General features: G+C 41.1%; 1 protein-coding gene across 4 annotated transcripts; it reads left to right on the forward strand.

The window, feature by feature from the left end:
• Positions 1-103: 103 nt before the first annotated feature.
• Positions 104-17,530, forward strand: BROX (BRO1 domain and CAAX motif containing). Of its 4 annotated transcripts, XM_055725559.1 has the most exons (14): positions 104-225; positions 1,717-1,847; positions 2,635-2,741; positions 4,269-4,365; positions 5,696-5,791; positions 6,445-6,517; positions 6,876-6,981; positions 7,513-7,602; positions 8,399-8,484; positions 9,806-9,887; positions 10,947-11,097; positions 12,507-12,666; positions 13,168-13,263; positions 17,099-17,530. In XM_055725559.1, exons 2-13 carry the CDS (start codon positions 1,747-1,749, stop codon positions 13,252-13,254), a joined length of 1,236 nt encoding a protein of 411 aa, XP_055581534.1. In that variant the 5' UTR covers positions 104-225; positions 1,717-1,746; the 3' UTR covers positions 13,255-13,263; positions 17,099-17,530. The 4 variants fall into 4 exon arrangements, with proteins under 4 accessions (XP_055581534.1, XP_055581531.1, XP_055581532.1 ...); XM_055725556.1 differs by lacking the exon at positions 104-225 and adding an exon at positions 449-768 and having other exon boundaries at positions 13,168-17,530; XM_055725557.1 differs by lacking the exon at positions 104-225 and adding an exon at positions 450-735 and having other exon boundaries at positions 13,168-17,530.
• Positions 17,531-22,363: the final 4,833 nt, after the last annotated feature.

The raw sequence follows: 22,363 nt of genomic DNA on the forward strand, positions 1-22,363 counted from the left end.
CCTCCCGCCAGCGCCGCCCAGCGAGGTTGGCTGCGCCGGCCGCGCCCGCCCGCGCCATGGCTACCGAGGCGGGGCGGGGAGCCCGCGGCGCTTCCGCCTCGGACCCCGTCATGGCGGCGGTCACGTGGCCTCGCAGGCGTCCGCCCTCCCGGCTGGGGCTCGGCGCGGCGCCCGGGCGGGGACCGCTCCGCTCCTCCCTCCGCTGCCGGCATCAGGCTCCCCCGGGTAAGCGACGCTGCCGGCGGGTCACCCGTCCGGGAGGGCCGGTGCCTCACTCTCCCGCCTCCGTTTGCGGCGTTGAGGGCTCCCAACCGGGGGAGGGCTCGCGGGGCCTGGCCGCGCCTCCGGCGGCAGTCCCGGGGTGGGGGGACCCCGGCCGCAGGGCTGGCTCTGGCGGCCTGGGGCAGCCGGCGCGGAGCGGGGATAACCGGCGGGATCGATGCGGTCGGCTCGCCGTACCGCGCGGGACGATGCCATCGGCGGGCGGCTGGCGCTGCCTGCGGCGGCGGGCGCGTGACACAGCGGCGGGGCCGGGCCGGGGGCGGCGGCCGTGGCCGTGGCTGTGGCGAGGCGGCGGCGCGGGCCTGAGGCCGTCGGCACCGGGCAGGCCCCCGCCGGGCCAGCCGCCCCGGGAGCAAAAGCGGCTCGGACGCGGGGGGTCCCTTGTTCGGCTGTCAGACTGTGCCCCGGCTTGCGTGCGCCTGAGCCCTGTGACAGCCCCTCTCCGCGGCGCAGGTGGGTGCAGGTGTCGCGATAGGTGCTGACACGGTAAGCGAGTCGCCCGCCGGGTCCGGAAGGCCCGGACGGTGGCAGGGGGTCGCTGCTTGGCGTTTCTGCGTTTCCCCAGCAAAGTGCAGCGTTTACAGCGAGGGGCTGAGACCGTCAGCGGGGACCGTGAGGCGACGGAGGCCTCGGGGCTCCGAGGCCAGCCCGGGCTGGGCCGGGGGCTCTCGGCGTCGCCCAGTGAGCCGAAGGCCACCGAGGGTGGCAAGCACACAGGCTCTGTGGGCAACTTGTGCCACAGTTCCACCGTCCTCATGGTGAAGCGATTTCTCTTTTTATCCAGCGCGGAACTCCCTTGTTCCATCGTGTGCCTGTTGTGTGCTGTCCACCACTGTTGAAAGCTCGTTGGGTTGCCTATGTTATATACATTTGCTGAAACGCAGGTGAAAGATAAAAAGGTCGTCTGTTTTAGGGCCACTCTACCAAACTTCCAGGTCCGCTGCACGATTATAAATAATCTTTGTTTTCAGCAAGGGTTACCGTGTAACTGCAGCTTCAGCTATATCCATGGTGGCACAATATAATGATCCCAGTGAATCGAAATACACCTGTAAATCACATGGGAAATAGTCAGCCTTCTGCAGGAGGTAACGAACAGGGTGGGGTCTGAGTAAGAAAGTATGCAGTAATATAGAGCAAAGTAGGTTATAGCTTTTTGCCCAAATTAAAATAGTTCCCTCAGAAAGCATATGTATTTCAAGACAGTGAAATTCTCAGACTAAGCGCATGGATGATGATGGCAAGGGAGATGGAAGCGTAGTGTTTCAAATAGAAAAAAAAAAATCTTCTGTGCAATTATATATGATTTTGCAGATTTCTTTCTTTCCTAGTTGTTTCCATTTAGAATATGTTTTTATCAGCTTAGGAGCATGACATGTGTAGCATCTCAGTTGTACCTGTTCCTGTAGCTATTCGTTTCTTTCCACACTTCAGATTTGGCATAGAGAACACTACAGAAAGAAAATGACCCACTGGTTTCATCGTAACCCTTTGAAGGCTACAGCTCCCGTTTCGTTTAATTTTTATGGGGTAGCTACCACTCCAGCTGCAGCAAAAATTTGCAAGTAAGTGTGCTTGTTATTAATTTCACTCTGTCTCTCACAGTTTGGACAACATCCTTGAAAGTAATGGTTACTCTTCAATTTTTGTTCTGAAGATGACTAGAAACATGTAGGCTGGGAGACAATAAGACACTGATAACACTGAACATTTAGTTACAAAGAATGAATTATCCAGTTTTCAAGTCTCTGAGTGTATAGCAGGGCCTATTATAATTATGCAGAGGCAAAACCCGAAACATTTCATTGTCTTTCTGATGACACTGCATTCTTCCACAAAAGATTACTGAAAATAATTTCCATAAGTGCATAAGGCATGAATGTCGTATTGTGGATAGGAATATAATGAAAAGAGATCTCAGCTTATTTTGCAAATCTATTCTTATCTCTTCAGATGCTCATCCCATTCTAATGTTGAAGAATGTTGCTGCTTATTACTTCCCTTCCCTCTCTCTGCACCCAACCCCTTGTAGATAAAGGCATCGTTATTTTACTTTGTGTTAGAACAATAGAGTGATAATGGGTACTGGTTATCCATTGCGGTCAGTCCAAAATGGATTGCACTTAATCTAAAGAGTCAGTCGTATGGGGAAGGGAAGATTTTTCTCGGTTTGTTGGCATCTTCCTCATAAAGTACCTTTCCTTGCCTTCAAATAGCTAAAGTGAATGCTTAGCTTTGCTTTCTTAGCCAGAAGGGTGGTGGTATACACGGGTGGGTACTCTTCTTAACAGTGTGTTTTTGGGTAGAATTTCTTAGGTTTGTTTTTTCTGTTTTACTTTTCCCTCTGTACAGTGATTTGAGGTTATATCGAACACGGCTATTGGAGCTGTTTACAGACTCAAGTTGTAATCCAGAAATGATGAAGAATGCAACTGACTTGTACTTCTCACTCTTGCAAGGTAGGAACATTTTTTAGCAATACTGCTGATACATCAAGAGGTGCATAATTTGAGTTTTAATGATACTTTTCAGAATGTATACTGTGCTAATCTTCTGTAAAGAAGCTTTGCACTTCTCGGGAAGGAGCGTATCCTACAGGGTTCTGTGCCTGATACCAGTTGTGGGTACTTGCCAGGCCCTTTCTAAAAATTTCAGTGTCCTTTGTGACCCTGCCAGTACTAAGCATTGGCAGCCCTGTTTTCTTGCTCTTAACTTCATTCTTCTTCCTTCTGAAGGAGAAAATGTTTATTTGTCTCTCAGGTTGTAGTGAATTGCTCCTTAAGTATAAATTGAGTCTATTAGTTACTTGATAGGAGTCGCTCTTCAGTGTAAACTTCTGGTTTGTCCAATGCTAGATAGTAGACTTGTTGCAAGTTTAGACTTCTACTGCTGCTTGTCTGAGGTGTATACGTTGGTCCTCATTAGCATAGTATCTACATTTTTGGTAGATGACCACCTATGAAGATATATTCCCAAAACCTTCCTCCTGCCAATGTTTTGATACTCTGTCTTTGCAGTCAGGTGCTCAGACAAGTTTCTTAGGACTGAGTTTTCAGGAATCAGTTGATTAATGGAAACTATCTTTCACTCTCTGGGAAGTGAAGCAGCTCAGGTTGCATTAGATCTCTCAGTCCCTGGGAGGGTGTAAGCTAATATGACATTCTAGATAAAGGTAAGGTCACAGTCTGTGTTGCTGCAGACAAGGTTTGGGGAGTTTTTTCAGGAAAGCATCATGCTTGGTCGCTAAAGTGTTCTGCATGTGAAAAGAACAAGTATTTTCTGTCTATAGAAACATGTGACAGGACATAGAGCTATAGCCCCAATAGCTGCTGTTGTGAGTCTTGTATGACCTGATCAGACCAAGGCCTGTCGTACTTCTCCCTAAAAAATTCCTTGGGCCTGCATATGCTAGGATTTGAACATCCTGTAGCATGAGCATCATCCCACTGAGTGCTGCTTTCTGGGCTGCTGGACATAAAGAACCAATTTCTTGTAGCCCAGGAGACAAAAGAGATGATAGGTAGGTGAGTCCATGCTTACAAGCACTTTTTGCTCTCCTTGTTGACCAGGCAGCTTTTCCTGGAATTTCCCAACTGCTGCTATGGTGGCAGGCATAATTGCTCACTCACCCCAAGCAGCCTCAGCCATCCTGTACCTGGGTCAGTCCAACTCCCATCTAGTCACCGTATGGAACATGCAGTCATCTGCACGGTTTTCCTGCATCAGTCAAGACTCACAGGGTTGAGCTGGTAACCTTCTGGGCTGAGAGTTTCTTGTAGTAGCCAGTTTGGGGTTTTTTGCACATCTTGTTCTCAAGATACTGAGAAATAAAACCCTCAGGAAGTAACACAGATTTTTGAGTGGTACAGCAAGAAACATTCCTTTATCTGTATCTGTATTCTCATTGATCCCCATTCCTTCATTACTCATTTCTGTTTGTTATTTTGAGATTGCTTATCAGTACAATTTTTTTAATTATTCTGTAGGTTTTATCCTTTCACTGGATGACTCTTCCCAAGAATGCAAGTTGAGATACATTCAGAATTTCAAGTGGACAGACACATTACAGGGACAAGTTCCAAGGTACGTAAGCTTTTATGGTTACAGGGTGTGCAGCTGTTTTCTGCTGGTCTGTTATGTATGTGCACATGTGCCAGCACAGGTGTGAAGGAAAACTTGGAAATACAGCAAAATATTCAACACATAGTAGTTTCCAAGAATCTGATCCTTTGCATTTTGGTAATTGCTGTACTGTATTAGGTGTTCTGAAGTGTGTGTTGCCTTTCTCTAAAGGTGGGATAACGCATGATAATGGTGGAAGGATCCATTGTGTCTTAGTTGATCTACAAACTATATCTGCAGATGGCTAGAGCAGTACAAAGAAGAAGCTTGAGTGTGTTGGTGAACTGACTATGTTAACATAGATTACTACAGTTTTTTCATTTGGCAATATTGACAGACCAGTATCTTCTGAGTTTTTTGACATACAAAGGTTGCTGAAGGTCTGATTCTGTTCATGTCCTCTGAAGTTTGTAGTACATGTACTCCTGGTACAAACAAATAAAGGTTCAGTTTTAAGTAGGAATATTGATCTGTAACCTTTTGGATTATTCAGTAGCCTCTTGCTGTTGTAGGTAGTTGCATTGTACAGCCATGCTTATAAATTTGTCAAACTTTATCTGGAAGTCCTCCACTTCCTCAAAGCTTTTATTCCCCTTGGAAGACAATCTGTTGGTTAGGACTCTTCTAATTTTCTCATGATTGTAAACACTTGTACTTGTGCCAACATTATTCTTCCCACTCCTGCACCTTCCTTTTTAAAGTTTACTAGTGCCTAAGTTATACTGAGCTTGTGATTGCAAGTTCACTCTTTTCAGAGACCATATTTTTAGCTTCTGAAATTTCCTGCTATTTGCACATGCCATTTGACTGCAGTTACATAAATACTTGCAATAACATTCATTTGAGGGAGATGTAATGGACTCTGACTTATTAACTTAGCAGCTACAACTTTAAAGTAGACATTCCAGAGCAAGGCTTTCCACCAAATGTGCAATTAAAAAAAAAAAAAAAAAAGGATGGAAAAATGTCAGCCACACCCAAAGCTAAACAAATCTCAAGTTACTGTTTTAAAATAAAAGCTCCCAAATGGGAAGTGTAGGCATCTGAATGCAGGAAATTATAATTATGAGCTCTTAAAGGGAATAAGTAAAAATTGAAGTTTCTTTTAGGCAGTTCAGCAAGTAGAAGGTTCTGAATTGGAAATTATTGACTTCTTAAATGAAAAGTGTTTTATAGAGAGAAATGTTGGCTTACACTATGTGACCTATCAGCAGAAAGGTTTTGTCAGATCAAAGTGGAAAGCATTAAAATTGTCTGGGGGTTTGTTTGGGGGGTTTTTGTCTGTCTTCAGTGCCCAGCAGGATGCAGTGTTTGAACTGGTTTCCATGGGATTTAATGTAGCTCTGTGGTACACGAAATACGCATCAAGACTTGCTGGAAAAGAAGAGTAAGTGTTTTTCTTTTCTTAGTAATTCCATTGCAGCAATATTCCACCAAAAAAATGTAGCAGGTTCTGAGTTTTGACTGCTGTAGCGCATGTCCAGTCGAGACAGTAGGAGTTCAAGGAGGCAGTTGGCTTTCATTTACGTAATGGCCAAGTGCACTTTAGTCCCTTCTTGCATCTGTGAACAAAGTGCCATGTCACTGTGGTACAGAGAAAGCGTCAGTTGTGAATAAACCCTTTCATCTATTCTGCTGTAAATGTCCAGGTACAAAATCAAGATTCTCAAAATCGGAGCTCTGCAGAGTTTGAGCCCTACAGATTTCTAAAGCTTTGGCTTTTAACACTGAGGTTGCCTTTTACTTCAAAGTCATTAAAAGATGTTACATTTCTTTTTTCAAGTGAGTTCTATTCGATTATTTAATGATTCGACACTGTAAGAAACTTCTTTACCATGAAGGTAGTACAGCAGTGGGACAGGTTACTTAGAGAGTTAGCGGACTGTCCATTCCTGAAGAATTCAAAATTCATCTAGACAAAGCCATAACTGACCTGACCTACTGTTGTTGATAGTCCTCCTCCAAAGCAGGAGGTGGGACTACATGACACCTAGGGGTCCATTCTAACTAAAATTTCATTGATTTGTTCTGTATTCTTAGTATAACAGAAGATGAAGCAAAAGACGTTCACAGAAGCCTGAAGGTAGCAGCTGGGATTTTTAAACACTTGAAGGTTAGAAGAACTGTCTTTGCTGTCTGTTCTTTAAGTTGTCTCCAAATACTTGACTTTTTGTTTTAGAAAAGCCTTTGCTTTTCTGAGAGGTTACAGAATAAAATACCTCAGACTATTTGAATGATACAGGAAAAAAATGGGTATTACTATGTTGTGCTAGCACTCAGCCCCTACTACTCTTTCCTAATGGCAGTGGAAGAGTAATGTGTCTGTCCGCCCAGTAGCACATGCAACAGTGCAGCCAGCCGTCTTGGGACCTTCACTCAGCGTCCCTTCCATTTGGGAATAAGAGACTTGCTTTGCACGGGCAGCAACGGTATTAAGCCTAAACTGACTTTGACACGTGCTTTGTACTTAGGAAAGTCACATTCCAAAATTGATTACACCTGTGGAAAAGGGAAGAGATTTAGAAGCTCGACTTATAGATTCTTACATCATACAGTGCCAAGCTGAAGCCCAAGAAGGTATCTTCAAGTGCACATTTGTTGGGGATGGGAAATGAGTCTTTGCGGGTTACTTTGACGTCTTGTGAAGTCTGCTTGGCAGCAATGCCATTTTTTTTTCTTCTCTTGAAGTACTGTGGCTTCGTGGGGTGGGTTGCTTTTAAAGAAACTGAAGTTACAATTATAGGAGAAAAATGCCAAAAATCAGTCTGATATTACAAATGTTGCCACTTTGTGTGTGACATTTGCCCCCTCTTCTTTTTTCCTTTCATGCAGTCTCTTCACCGCCATGCTTGCCTAACATAAATTCCCAGTTACTTTAAAATATTTGCAGCTTCTATTTACTAGCTAGTCTTCAGCTCTCCTTCAGCTTTTCTATTAATTTGGAATTATTCTATCCAAGAAACAATCTGTCTTTATTCTGCAGTTTACTTGAGTGCACAATACTTGTTTTCTGCTCATGCAAGGGTTTTAAAATGCTAAATGACTCTGCTGATTTGATGTGACGTTTTCAATTAAACTTTAATACTGTGGCGTGGAATTTTTTTTCAGTGACAATTGCTCGGGCTATTGAGCTGAAACACAATCCAGGACTAATAGCTGCTCTTGCTTATGAAACAGCTAACTTCTACCAAAAAGCTGGTAAGTTTTGTATCCTTAGTGACCTGGTTTATGCATTCTTGCCAGCAGATGTACTTCACCCGCTTGTCAATTGCCATATTAACACTTTTTCGGTGGATATGCTTTGTAGATTTATCTTCTATTTAGCACACCTAAGGCTTCAGTTATCAGTCTAACATATATTTTTGATAAGGCCTTTTGGTTTTGTGGGAATCTTTTTATGTAGCTAATGGTAAGCAATGTTAGGGGAGAGAGAAGACAGTCTTCATGTCTTGAGAATATGTAATAGCAGCAAACAAATAGCTTGATGTAAACAGAGTGTGTTTCAGCTGCCTTTGGGCAGCAGATTATGATGGGGACCGTAAAGTGTGCAGCAGGTTAATTATGTACATCCAGGTGAGTAAACTGATCTGTGAGCTTACTGAGGCAAGTGAGAGAAGTGCAAAACTATGGGAGTCAATATAAGAGATGGAATATTGTAACATACGTAGGCTTTTACAGGTCACTAATTGAAATTAAACAAGGAACAAATTTTGAACTACTGCCTAAAAATACTTACGAGAATTAGCCTTTCAAACTTAGTGGACAGCAGTTTCAGAGATTCTAGAGACAACTGCATGATAGCTCAATAAACAATATATTTTTATATTTTCTTATAGTTTCTGTGTGCCTTTGCAGGAGTAATTTATGTCACTTGTTTCTGGCTACTTCATAGTTACGATCTATTGCTAAGTTTAGGAATTCTGGGTTTTGAATGTGCATGTGATTTTTCTTTCTGGAAATGTCTTAAAGAATAACTTTACATATGTGTTCATAGATCAGACATTATCCAGTTTGGATCCAACCTATGCAGGTAAATGGAGGAAGTACTTAAACTTGAAGACCTGTTTCTACATGGCCTATGTAAGTACTTCAGTTGACAGCAGTCACAGTTTTTAATGTTGCCTAAGGACTGTGTAGGGAATGAGGGTCTAAGTATTGCCTTGACTTGCTTTCCATGCTGTGAAGAGAGACTGTGGAGTGTCAGTGGCATTCAAAGTGGTTTTGTTTGAACCAAGTGAAATTACTGCAGCATGGAATTTTATCGCGATTGCATATCGTGAAGTGGAAAAATTCAGGTTGAGCATAATAATTGTCATCAGTTATCTGCATCTCGGTCTGATTCTAGGCATAATTCAAAGCTGGTCATCTTTTTGAATGCCCTGAATGAACCTGCGTTAAGTAATTTTAGGTACCATTCCAGGCGGTGTCCCTTTTTGCATGACTGATCTCTTAGCAACTGCAGTGGCGCTCTTGGGATCATCAGCTGCTTAATTTGCTGTGTATTTTTTGTAACCTGCCACAGCCTGTAATCTGACTCGTTCATACTGTAAAAAAATCCCAAACTAAGCAGTTAACAGAATTGTCTTTCTCTTAGGTTAAATCTGTAGCTAAAAGCTGCTTGCTTTATTAGCAAGTTTGAGAGATAAGGGAGCGTCAGACCTGTGGTGGTACTTTTTTTTTGGGGGGGTGTGGGTGTGTAATATGGGCAATGGTAGATTTAGGTAACGTTGCTATATTGTGAGAACAGACATTGTAGGAAGGTATGCAAGGTAGACATTAGTTCGTGGGATTGTTCCTTTACCTATGGTATTTAGTATTTTAACTCAACAACAACTGATAATAGAAAAGAGGCAGTTCAGTTCTCACTGGAATGCACTACTATCTTCAAGCATAAGTGTGAAGGAATGGGACTTTTTGGGGTGGAAAAGTTGTTCAGACTATGGCAAAGTATCTCAAGCAGCAGAACACCTCATCTCTTCTGGATTCAGTGATTTTTGTTGCAGATTTGTTTTTTGGATATTCAGGTAGCTTTAGATACTTTGCTTTGTAAACTTGACCAGGTTCATCCTCTTTCTGTGATGGGGCTTAACACTGCGCATTGATACAGTGAGAGAGAGAGGTTTGAGCTGGACTACATGCTAGTGCTGTTGGTAAAACAGCATTCATAAAGCTCAAAAATACTCTTTGCTAGGCTCGAGACAGCTTGCTTCATACGTAACTCATGGTGGTTTATGTTGAACTGCATTGTCCAGTGAATGCTACTTTGATTTGCATTGCCAAATTGTCAGCTACCTACAGGGAATGGCAGCTTCACAGATGCAACTCTGATGTAAAGAAGAGCAGAAGTGAATTGGTGCAGGAGTTGCCCAGTGATGTTGGTAATGATTTCTTCTCCCATTAGGCATACTGTTACCATGGTCAGACTTTACTGGCAAGTGATAAATGTGGGGAAGCAATCAGATCTCTGCAGGAATCAGAAAAATGTAAGTGCGATTGAGGCTGGATTACAGGGTGTGATGATGGCATGCCTGTTTTGTTTTGCTGTATTGTGTTTATTTGGTCTCATATAAACTTAAGATTTTACCTGTCACTTGCTGAAAATCCAACACGCTTTTGAATAGAGACAGTATATTCTTCTTTTGTCTCACCAAACACTGTCTTTCATAACAGTGCTGCATAAAATTTCATCTTCACTTCCCAGCCTGTTAAAGACTGGCTTTGAACTGCCTGCAATACAGTATAAAAACCAATTGTCTGGACATCAGGTCTTCTGTTCTGTTTGTTAAGCTACTGCAGCCTTTTCTGTTTTGGAAGTTCCTCTGTCTTACGTTAAGTATTAAATCTAGACTGTGTTTGTTTTTAAACAAGTTTCAGTCATTTATTTCCTTTTTATTAATTTGAAAGGTAGATTAAGCAAAGTTGAGTAGTTCAGGGTCTTCTGCCCATCCTTCTCTCTTCAAAGCTATCACTACCTTAACAGCCTGCACTGCTTAACTTTACCACAGTGTATAAAAAAATGCTCAGATCATCAAATCAGAAACTTTTAATATTAATTTTAAGAATAAAAATAATTTGTTACGAACAAACTAAGTTGAATTACTTGCAGTAAAACAAATACTGTGTCTTTTACTGTGCCTGCTGTTCAGAGAAGAGTGCTTCTTTTCCTACTCCGTATTAAGTGTGGTTTATTTTGGGGCATCAGCTGTGCCTGGACACCTTTACACCCTTTCTTTGTCCCTACTATGTGGCACAGTTCTTGGGCTCGTTGTTGCATTTTACCCCACACGTAAAAATGCTTTCCTGCATCTTCCTACCCAAAAAGCTTCGCTTTGGGTTTTTGTTTTTTTTTCCTGTTCCTAGTCACTTTTGGAAGCAGTAAATCTTGGCTGGAAGTGCAGCCTTTGAGCTAGTTCATTTTTGTTTCTAAGAAGCAAGAAGCCTGAATGGATTCTGGTACCTCCTAAAACTGAAGCACTGTAGATCAGAACTGTGATTTAATGGAGTCATGTAAATGATTTTTATTACATTTCTTTCTTACAAAGTTTTTGCCAAGGCTGAAGCACTGTGCAAAGAATACGGAGAAACCAAAGGCCCCGGGACTACTGCCAAACCTTCTGGACATCTCTTCTTTAGGAAATTAGGAAGTTTGATTAAGAACACACTAGAAAAATGCCAGAGAGAGAATGGATTCATGTAAGTAATTCATGGTTGGTACAGTATTCTATATGAACTGTTATTACCTCATTTGCCTTTATTTCAAGACGGGATAGTAAATTTTACTCTCCAGTTCTTATATTCTTTTAGGGCATGGCATGTAACTTAGAGATAAATTTGTAATTCTGGAATTTTCTTTTAGCATATTTGCTATGGGTCTGTGCCATCACCCCCTCTGTGTTCTGTGCCAGTTCAGCAGGGTAGGCCGGACTGACCTGCTGGAGAGGTTAAGCAGTTTTCTTCCTTCATTCCACAGCCATTTTGTTTCCTTTCCTTCTGCACAAGAGAAAGTCCTGCAGAGGTTGCTCTGTTGCTCTAATGCCCTCTTCCCAGCTGCTGGGATCTAGCAGGCAAAAGACAAGAGAGGGGAAATGGAGAAGACTGGTAGCTAGTTCTACTTTAATAGCAGGGAAGTCAAAACACAGTCATGCCTTCAGTGAAGAATACGCTTAGGGTCCTAGGAGCTTTACTGGTCTAAGCATAATTAATATTGTGAATAGGGCTTTCTGTTAGCTAATGCCCCTTCCAAAACAGAGTTTGGAAGCAGTTTAAAATAGCAAGATTAGTTTGGCTTTAGAATTCTTTTGCTCATTTCTTTCTCCCCTCCTCTTATGATTTAGCATTTCACAATAGGTTTGTTATTTCCCTTTTGATGGTATTTAAAGACCTGCATAGTAGGGAAATTGACGAAAAAAAAAGGCTTGTCAAGTACATCAAGCTGAATTGCAAATAGGAAAAAAAATTATTTACTCTGCTTTGGTTCCAATAACGGTTGTTGTAACTTACAACAGCGGACAAGGGATTTCAACAAATCCATGCCCCTCTAGAAACAAACTTTGAAAGAGAAACCAGATAACCAGTGACTGTTTTGGGAGATGTGCCTGCCCCAGAGCTCTGCTGCAGCACAGGAAGTAAGGTAGTGTGTGTCAGTATTTGTCAGTTTCCAGCTCTTGTTGGTTTGCCAAGGGTAGATTTATACCCTCCTCAGGCGTTGCGGTGTCATTGCTATTCTGCACTGTGGCACATTAAGACTGATTTAGGAAAAGAACTGTCCTCTTCATCTTCCTTGGGAAGTATTTTAAATCCTTGCTTGGATTTTGAAGGTCTTTTTGGACAAAAGGTGCTCTTCTCATCTAAGCCCTGGGAATAACGGTTGTCAAGTAGGAAAAACCCCACCTAGCTAGGGAATGAGTGATATCAGGAAGGAATTGCTTTTGTTCTTGTGACTCTTGGTGACAGAATGCATGTTGGACAGTGCCTTAATGAAATGGAAGCGAGCAGCCGTGTTTGCCACTGTAAAAACCCAGACTGTTTTTCTTTAGAATTGCAAACAAGACTTGCAGAGATAGTATGTTGTGTTTTAAATATATTTCTGTATTCTATTACAGCTATTTTCAGAAGGTGCCAACAGAGGCTCCCCAGCTAGAACTGAAAGCAAACTATGGCTTAGTAGAGCCTGTTCCTTTTGAATTTCCTTCCTTGAACGCACACTGGACTCCTGAAACACTTGCAGCATTTGATCTCACCAAGAGGCCAAAGGATGACACTGTAAGATCATCTTATATATTGTTCTTTCCAGTTAACTTTATTCTGTGTATAATACAGTTACTATTTTGCTCTTCTGTAATGTTCCCCAGCTCAATGCAGGATGTAGACACAAGGCTACCACCCAAACTCACATTTCTGCTGTGCCAGGAGGAAAGTCATTTAACCTCTCTGCCACACTGCCAGCATCTGGAAATTAACAGTCTTTTTTTTTTTTTTTCCAAGTCCTGAATAGGGGGAAATTCTTTAATGTGTATAAGGTGCTGAAATGTTACAGGAGTGAATGGTATAGAACGATTATTTTTTAGAAAAGTATTCATTTAGGATGCTGAAATAGAGAATACTTGGCTTTTTCCCCTCACTTGAGGCATGCTCAAGGCCTTCAGCCTTGAAGAGAGGGGACTATTAGATTAGAATATGTAAAGTTAGCTGTGCATAAATACTGTGCAGACACAGTGGTTTTTACTTGTGGTATTTAGGGTTTTTTTTTCTTCTTTTTTGCAGGCTAAACCAAAACCAGATGAAGAAGTAAAACCTCTGAAGGAACCAGATATAAAGCCTCAAAAAGACAGTGGATGCCAGATTTCTTAAGTGCCATAGGTGCTTTGAATTCACTTTGAAACTGTATTAATTGGATTCTGGGGCTTTAGTTCTGATCTCCCTTTTTCTGATTCTTCTTTTTTAATTTAGAAGACTCATTTAATTTACTTTTGTTAGTATGCATCTATCTTGCTTGAGAATGTGGTGGATTTCTAGGAGTTTATTTATATGTCTTTGTTTTAGTAGGATATCATAGAATGAGTGGACTTAAATGTTTCTGTTGTGCCTCTAGAGATACTTTTTTTTTGTGGGCTTACTTTCTGCCCACAAATAGCAAAGAAAGTATCATGATTGTAACACTTGAGGATTTTTCCATTAAATTATACGCTATATAATGCCAAATTCTGCAAACAAAAGTTTGCATAAATGGTTATATTTATTCAAGTTATGTCATTCAGGCTTAACACCCTGTTGTGTTCCGATTCACTTAACTGTAGCGAGCGAAGAAAATCTGGGTTTGGTTTGTAACACCCCTATGCTGTTTCACAGGACTTTCACAGAACCTGGAAAACCTTAAGTTCTGCATAACCAGAGCACAATTTGTATTCTTCTGAAATGATTAGCCTCCGTCCTTTCCTATATAGGTTAGGGTTCTTGTATCAGAATTTGTATTAAGGTACTTTAGCTTGTCTGTCCTTTAATTAAAATCCTTTAGGATCAAATTGTATGTGAAAGTGATGCAGCAAGTAATACGAAAATGCTTAAAAATGATGCATCACAGTGTCATTCATTAAGAGTTTTTGAATCTTGAAAGATTTGGTAAGTTTGAAAGCTGCAGACAGTCAGTCTCCTGGCAGTAGAATTCATGAAGCTGTCATGCATAAGGTAATGGAATCGTAATTAAGATGCCATGTTTGCATCTGGTCTATAAGAAGCTGTTAGAAGAGGGAGGAAAGATGAGCTGATGACACAACTGGGAAACCAAGCTCTAGATTTCCTTTATGCCATATATAACCAATGCTGTTTCTCAGCTTCTGCAGTATTGCACTGAAACCAGCTCCTTATGAAGAGAACTTGCCAAAGGCAAGCCCAGTCAAGACTGAGTAAGAGTATTTTGTAGAACTTGCTTCTTCCATTTCTGCCTGCTGTGGAAAATGTGATAATGTTCTTTAGTGCTGAGCACTGCAATAACACCCAAGTCAAAAGCAACATAGCTTTCTGATTTGCTGCAAATGCAAAAGAATATGCTGCATGTGTTGAAGCGCGAGGGCTTTGCAGTCTCTGGCTACCAGTTGCTGTACTTCACCCAAGAAAGAAACTGAACAGCCTGAAAATGTTCCCATTTCAACAAAACATGATGGGATATGCGCTTACCATGTCGTACACTGTAAACGCATTCCTCTCTTTGTACTGTTTGGATTGGTTCATCTTCCACTGTGGTGTAATTCAGTGCTTCTGTTTGAAATCTTTCATGGGACTTTAGGGTAACTTAGCTTAGAGGGCAGGTGTGTAGTTCCTTGATGGCCTGTGGAAGAAAAGCTGTTGAGGAGTTTAACAGGAGACTCAAGACTTCCTGAGATACTGGACCAAACTACAAAGTTTGTTGCTGCAAAAGGCAAAGAGGCTCTCAATGCTTAGTGAGTCAACTGCAGAACTCATTGCTTCCAGTGATGGATTTTTCTTTCAGTCAGTTCTGCACACAATAATAAGTCTAAAATCAGCTGGATTGCTTTGGAAGAAGCTTCTGTTCTGCAAGAGCTTAGGTGGGTAGAGGATAATGAGTATCAAGAAGAAGTTATATCTAAAATTGGTCCATTTTTTCTGATGGTGCACAGGGGCCTGGGGTAGGTTTTATGAAGAGTTACTCGGATCTGTTCATAACTTGAACAGCTGACTTCTTAGACTACTTGCATGGTTAAAAGACCAGCTTAGGTTTTGTTAGTGGAGCGTGGTGCTACTTTGCGTATACAGCTTTTAATTCTGAAAACATACTACAGCTGTAGTCATCTATGTTTGCTTAGCCCCCTTTAAGGATCAAGCTGTAGTTAACTCGGTTCCATAATCAGGATTTTTTTAGTTACTCATTGTTTTTCAGATGCCTGCATGTGTTGATACATACATGTCTCAACCTAATTAATTATCTTTCTATGCAGACTAGATTTCATTTGCCCTCCTCCCTTCATTTCCCCTTCCATCTGCTCCACACTGTGGCACAGACTTACCCTTGTTTGCTAACGCATCTGTAGGTCCTGGGATTCATTTCCAATGAGGCTTTTGCCCATGGGTGTATCTCAGTATATGAATATCTTAAAATTAACAGATCATGACTAAATCATTCCCAAACAACTTCATAGGAAAGATTATTTTATGGACTTGGAATTCTTTGGACACTTTTTGAACCAAGTAGTTTGTTTGAATCAAGTTCACTGTAAATAGTTTTGGGGCATAACCAAGTGGATTGTGTCAGATTATGGCATTACTTAAGCTTAGCTATGTAACCTCTTATGCCATAGCTGTTTCAGTAAATATGATGTAGTAGTTTAAAAATAGACTAATGGAACAAACTAATTCACTTAACGTGTTGCTTTTCAAGACAAACTTTTTTCACTTGTAGTTAAAATCCAATGGCAAATATTGGATAGTTTTGCCAAAATAAGAAACTGGAGATTGTTTAGTTTGCAAAGTGTAGAGAGCTGTGAGTCAACGAGCAGTTTTCTCTTTTGGTTTTGTTGGGTAGTAGCAAGAATTATTGTAAATAATATGTAGATTAACTGTCCAGTATGCTTAAGAATATGGGTGAATTGACTGGGAATTTCAGTTAATCTGGAAACCTAGCAGCCATTCTCCTTCTATTATGATGCCCTTTAGTAATTTTTAAGAATGAGGTATTTTGAATGGTGACTTTTTAATACACTTGACGCTGCAAGAGCCTGTTTTTGTGGCCTCTCTCTGGTTTTAGAGGTGCTCATGGCTAAACCTGCAAATCTGGTTGGTGTAAATAGTCTTTAAAAATTTGTGCCCAGATTGAACTAGGACAAAACTGCAGCTAAATAAAATGTGGAGTGCTGGGCCCTCCATTTTGTCCTTTTAAAAATGTAGTGATTGTCTTTCAGCTACTGTAAAACGAACCATTAAGCTCTTTGTAAGATTTCTATTTAAATACCTCCCTCCATGTATTTAAATACACTTTCTCCATGTTTTGTATTCCTGGGTTTACAGTAGTTAATCTCCATCCAGCATATGACACTCCTGCAACTGAGGGACTAAATTTGGCCCTTAGATGCTGATGTTTGCATCCCACTGGATTCGGTAGAAGAGTTCTGCCTGTCAACCTAAGGATGACATTTGGTCATTTAAATGTTCAGCATGGATATGTGGTGCATCCGTAATGATGGTGATGGTTCATACTAGAAGCAAGAAAACAGACCCCTGTATCTGTGTAGAATATGGCCAACTTTGCACTTTAGAAATTTCTGATCCTGCAATTTTGGTACAATACAGTATCGTAAATATTCCTTCCTGTCATTTTGATTTTGTTGCACAGATTTCAGTACTGTGCTATTGGTAAGATTTTTATGGGAAATGTTACTAAACTGTATTTTTAGTTATCTGTTTATTAAACTTATGAAGCGTATCTCTACCTTTAATATTGGGGGAACGTGAGAGGAGGCAGTAGCTCATCTGCCTTCCATGTCAGTTCAGAGAAATGAAAAGTTTCTGTCTGTTGGCTGTGGGGTGAAACATTTCACTCCATCCCCACGTCTAGTATCTAAACTGAAGTTTCAGTGTTATCATAAATCCTGATCACGCCTATTAATTATCCCTAAAAAACCAAATCTGTCTCTTTTTTTTTTTTTTTTTCTTTCTTTTTTTTTTCCCCCCTTAACTGCCCCAGTTGATTGAGGAATAAAACACAGCAAGTATGACTGGCATGGAAAAGCCTCTGCAGTGGGTACCTGTCTCCAGATTTTGAGTGCAGTATAAAGGTCATTCCACAATGACTGTTTCACTCAGATCTTTCCTTGCTGGTGATGCTCTGAAATTCAACAAATACCACATGGTAACTAAGGGGACCCTTGATTAGCTTTTTATGTAGGAAGGCCTACCTCCTTTGGTGTTGGTGTTGGTGCCTTCGTGGATTACAACCTTCTTGAAGCCATTCTTTACTCTGAATAATCAAACTTCAATGGAATCAGCTCTGATAGGATTGACTGAGCAGCCTTATTTTGTGAAGACAGTCACCACGCGATCTTAAGCTTCATAGTTGGAAAATTTGTATATAACCACAAGTTTCAGAATACCATTTAAAATAAACAATCTTAATGTATCAGGTTTTGTTTCATCATTTAAAATTTTAAGTATAGTAGCAAGAAAAAGGGTTTATTTTGATTGTTACTTTCTCCACTTTAATGCAAATTTAACAATTATAGAGAATACTTTATCCTTGCAGTATGCCTGAAGGAGGATTTAAATGAGCAAGATACCTACACAAATTGTGTGCATGTGGAAGTAGTCAATTCAATGAAGCGCTTCCAGTCATGGGGCAGGAAGGAAGGGATGAAATTTCTAAACTTCTGTCTTTAAAAAAAAAAAAAAAAAGTAATAAGGTATAATTTCATATGCCTATACAACATCCTAGTACTTGCAAAGGTCTGTGACTCTGTAGGATATAATATGTAATATTATGTGAAGGGATTATTTGGGAAGTGTAGATTGCTGGCCACTTCTCTACATTGCCAGCAGGTGGCAAGTAGATTTGGAGATATGTTTTTTTTTCATTTTCCGAGGTGTGATTGGCCCTTTTAATTTTAATGGAAACACACACTAATGCCTTTTAGCCTCTCAGGCTTTGGCAGAGTTTCTAGAAGAAAAAATAAGAGTCTCTCTTGGGTTCTGATATCTATTTCCTTCTGAAATATTTTTTCCCACAAGATATATTGAAAAATCCTACAGAAAAGATGTTTTCATTCATGCGTGTTGTGACTTAAGTAAAAGTATCTAAAACTGATTCAATACTATTGTTTTCTCCTTCCTAGTGTTTTAAAGGATTTCAATTTCTATGAACCTTATAAGAGTTGTTTGGCTGTCTAAAACTTCTGGTTAATTTTGATAATATCAAATAATGTTATAGAAATGTGAGGACTGGACCATTTTGAGTGCAGTATTGGGAATCTGACAAAGTCCTGGATATCAACTTTAAGACAAACCTTCCTCGCAATTTAGAAACCAAAATTTTTCTGCTTTACAGGGTGGGGTTTTTTGTCTGACATCAGATTCAGCCATTCAACCAGGGAACCACCCAAACAGGTGGTAACATTTGGAGAGTGTTTGTAAATTTGGCATATAGCTGCTGGACTGGATTTTTCTTTTTCTTTCCTCCATAAAGAAAGTAATCTCTTCAGCAGCAGTCTTTGCTGAAACAGATTTACTGAGAAATGGATTTCCAAGTCACAGAAAGTTGCTGGTTTGTGTAGAGAACTCCTGAAGACCCGCAATTTCCCAGCTTAGATTTTCGTGTAGTTTTGTGGTTCCTGGTCAACAACATGGAGAGTCGGCACAGGCTGCAGGCCCTCTGGATGGCCGCACAACACAAACGGCACGTACCCAGCAGCGGTAGTGCGGTTGTAAAATGGGAAGAGGTGTTAACAAGTTACATCTTTTACATCAGGTTACATTGAAAAGGGCATCTTGCTAATTACTTATGTGTTAACATCCAGGAGCCCATGTGACCAGGTGAGCAGCTACCCTTCCATAAAGGTCACTGCCAGGGCCACAGAGCAGGAGCACTGGCAAACTCTGCCAATCTCTTGCCCTGTGTCCCAGCAGCTGCTCTGTCCCAGGGCCTGACAGCCTATTCAAGGCGTTTGCCCTTTAGGAAGAAAGCGGTGTAATGCTGTGTACACCTGTGTAGGGTTTCTCTGAGGTTACTTACTGGGTTTACGTGGCACAGATTTGGTAGTTGGGGAGATTGCAGGGGAGGCTTCTGTGAGAAGCCACCAGAAGCTGCCCCCATGCTGGACAGAGCCCATTCCAGCCAGCCCCAAAATGGACCCGCTGCTGGCCACAGCTGAGCCCATCAGCTGGCCTCCTCATGGCCACAGGGTAGGGGGGAAAATGCCGGGAGGTGGGCAATGAGGCATTTTGCAACTGGAAAAGTAAATGAAGGCCTTTTCTGCTTCTCACACTGCCCCAGGAGCGGGTTGGGGGTGCACAAGACGCTGGGAGGGGACACAGCCAGGACAGCTGACCCCCACTGACCAAAGGGATATCCCACAGCATGTGACACCGCACCATGCTGGGTGATAAAACTGGGAAGGAGAGAGGTTGGCGGGGGCTGCCCCCGCTCAGGGACTGGTTGGGCATCGGTCAGTTGGTTTTTTCTAAGTTTTTTGGTGTTGTTGTTGTTTTTGTTTTTTTCTTTTTCTCTTTTTTGTTACTTTATTTTTAATTAAACTCTCTTTATCTCAATCCACAAGTTTTTACACTTTACCCTTCCAATTCCCTCCCTCATCCTACAGGGCTGGGAAGTGAGTGAGCGCTGTGTGGTGCTTAGCTGCCAACCAGAGTTATACCGTGTCAGTTCTCAAAATCCTAGATGTAATGCCCCATGCACACAACTTCCAAACGATGGGACACAATCAGCATCCACTGAGCATCTGCAAATTAGGAGTGCAGCAGCATACAGGAGGGTTAGCCATGGATGTTTAGAAGAAATCACAAGTATGGCAAGAAATCTCCACACAGCAAAACATGTCTATTAAAAATGGAGAAAGTCGGAAGTACAGACAGCCCAGTGAGTCTTCCAATAGCCACATTAAATAAGACACAACAGAGGCTAACATGAACCCTTCCTCTGGAGTCCTCAGGCATAGGAGTCACAAATTCTTGGGAGAAAATGTGCGAGTTTGCTGTCTTGGTCTTGTTTGGTTTGACAAACCTGCAAACAGGACACAAGTGATGTATCTTCAAGACTTGTAGCTTTCCAAATTCAGATCTCTCTGTAGCTGTTGCATACGCTGTATCTGCTGGTCATGGTGGAATTATTTAAAGCAAATAACCTATTAGCTGAATCTGGCCTGTGTAAGGAGATCAATTAAAACAGGCTACAGGCTTTCTTCTTTGCAGACTGGCAGATCATATTGCAAGCTGAATGGTACAGGACTGTGTTTAGTGCAATTTCATGGATAAGCTTGTCTTTATGTTCAAAATTAAAGCTTTCTTCTTGTTTCTGCTCTGTAGTCCACATTCTCCTTCAGGGCTGTGTCTCCAGTTTTGCGCAGTTTGAATTGCAACCACTTAATTTCTTAGTCAGTTAAGGTTTCTCCTTTTTTTTAATATGATTGATTAGCTTGCTTTAAGGATGAATTAACTGGAATGCAATCTCTATTCAAGGAAAAAAGCTGGTACTTTGCTATTTTTTCTCCTTTTAATGCTTACTGGCATTGTCTAAAGGGATTATCACCAGGATTTAAAATACTTGATGATTTTTAAAATTGGGTGTTTTCTTTTGGTCAGGTGATATAAAAGCTATCAACAATGACATAATTCGGACTATGCTGCATGGTATCAGCCTATCGGTCTTTTCCAAAAAATGCATTTTACAATACCTAGAAAGGAGCTGTCTTTGTTTTGGGATACCTAGAGGCAGCCTCAGTGTGGGCAAAAGAGTAATTTGAAAACAATAGAAAAACCTGATTTTCACGCAGGTAGGGAACAACCAGGGTGCAGTACATTAGATACGTTATGAATTTTGTGCAACTTTCATACTGAGAAGGCCAGTGTGGCAGAAAGCACTTGCAGAAGAATTGCAATAGATGATTCTGATCAAGGATGGACCATTTTGTCTGGCTTCTTGCCCCAAGAGAGATCAAGTAATTCTTGACAGGTTTGTCAATTTATTCTTAAAGACTTTTAGTAATGGTTACTGCATCAGCTCCACAGGTAATAGGTCGCAGTGGTTTTGAACCCTTCCACTAACAGAGTTTTCATTTCTTGTAGATCATGCTGTGTGCATTTCAAGTTCCCCTCTTGTCCTGTCAACAAGCTATCCTTTTGTCTTTCAAAATCTTTTCCTGTATTTGACTGTTACCATGCCTCCCCTTAGCTTTTCCATCTGTAGACTAAACACCACCATCCTATTGCATCTTTCTGCCTTAGTCTTAGTTTCTGAGATATTTACTTACTCTTATTTCTGTACTCTGGACTTTCTCTAATTTGTCCGCATGCTTTTCAAATGTTGTCATGTCCAAAACAGAACAGAAGCCTCCAGCTGGGGCTCACCAAGACACAGTAGTGCCTATCTGCTACCTAAGCAGCTGTTTCCTATCTTGGCTAAGTGCAGAACCCTGGAATTATTTCCTTACATCCTGAGTGTTTTTCAGAATACTTATTTTAGAGAGGTTCCTTTGAATGGCATTTCTACTTTCCATGTTATTTTCAATTTGCAAAAATATATTTATAGATATATCTGTTGCATCAACCCATTCACTAATGAAAATACTAAGTAAAATATCCAAGGCAGACTCCTGCTCTGTCTATCCCTCTGTGCCAACAGTGAAATTTTCTGTGAAAAATCAGACCCATAGCTGACATTTTTTATTTGAAGCAACATGAAGCCACTTGCTGCCATTCCATCCTCTCATATTAAATGTGCTTTTTGCTGCCAGTGATTTTTGAAATAAACATCCCATCTCCATATATAGCATTATGGCAGATGCTTGGTTAATTTTTGTTTATAACTGTGTGATGTATTAATCATAAATAAAAATTATTACATCGCGGTAAACATCAAAAAGCAACTTAAGATGGCAAAATGAATTAAGCAAAAAAGTATGAATAGCTATATGAAATCTCAGTTCAGCTCTCTGTCCTTACGCAGCTACACAGCACGATAGGCTTTAATTATACAAGGTCATGCACCACTTTTTACAGAGGACTTTAGACATGGAATAGTTACTCATTCAAGAGAGCATGGTCTATTTTCAGTGTATTTTATATATGCCTGCAGTCTGTCCTGTTATTTGCTGTGCAACATCAAAATGCCGTGTAGAATGGGGACTTACTCATCTCCTCCTGGATTCTTGAGGAGTGGTATCAGGTAAGTATCTGAATGCTCTGCAAATACAATTTTTTTATAACACGAAGAGAAGAGTAGAGATTG

Source organism: Falco cherrug, chromosome 13 (genome assembly GCF_023634085.1).
Source record: "Falco cherrug isolate bFalChe1 chromosome 13, bFalChe1.pri, whole genome shotgun sequence".
Classification (NCBI taxonomy): Eukaryota; Metazoa; Chordata; class Aves; order Falconiformes; family Falconidae; genus Falco; species Falco cherrug.

Coding starts and splice junctions, on each gene's coding strand:
- BROX (XM_055725559.1), top strand. CDS start 1,747: ATGACCCACTGGTTTCATCGTAACCCTTTGAAGGCTACAGCTCCCGTT. Junction 4,366..5,695: donor TTACAGGGACAAGTTCCAAG/GTACGTAAGCTT, acceptor GTCTGTCTTCAG/TGCCCAGCAGGATGCAGTGT. Junction 7,603..8,398: donor TAACTTCTACCAAAAAGCTG/GTAAGTTTTGTA, acceptor ATGTGTTCATAG/ATCAGACATTATCCAGTTTG.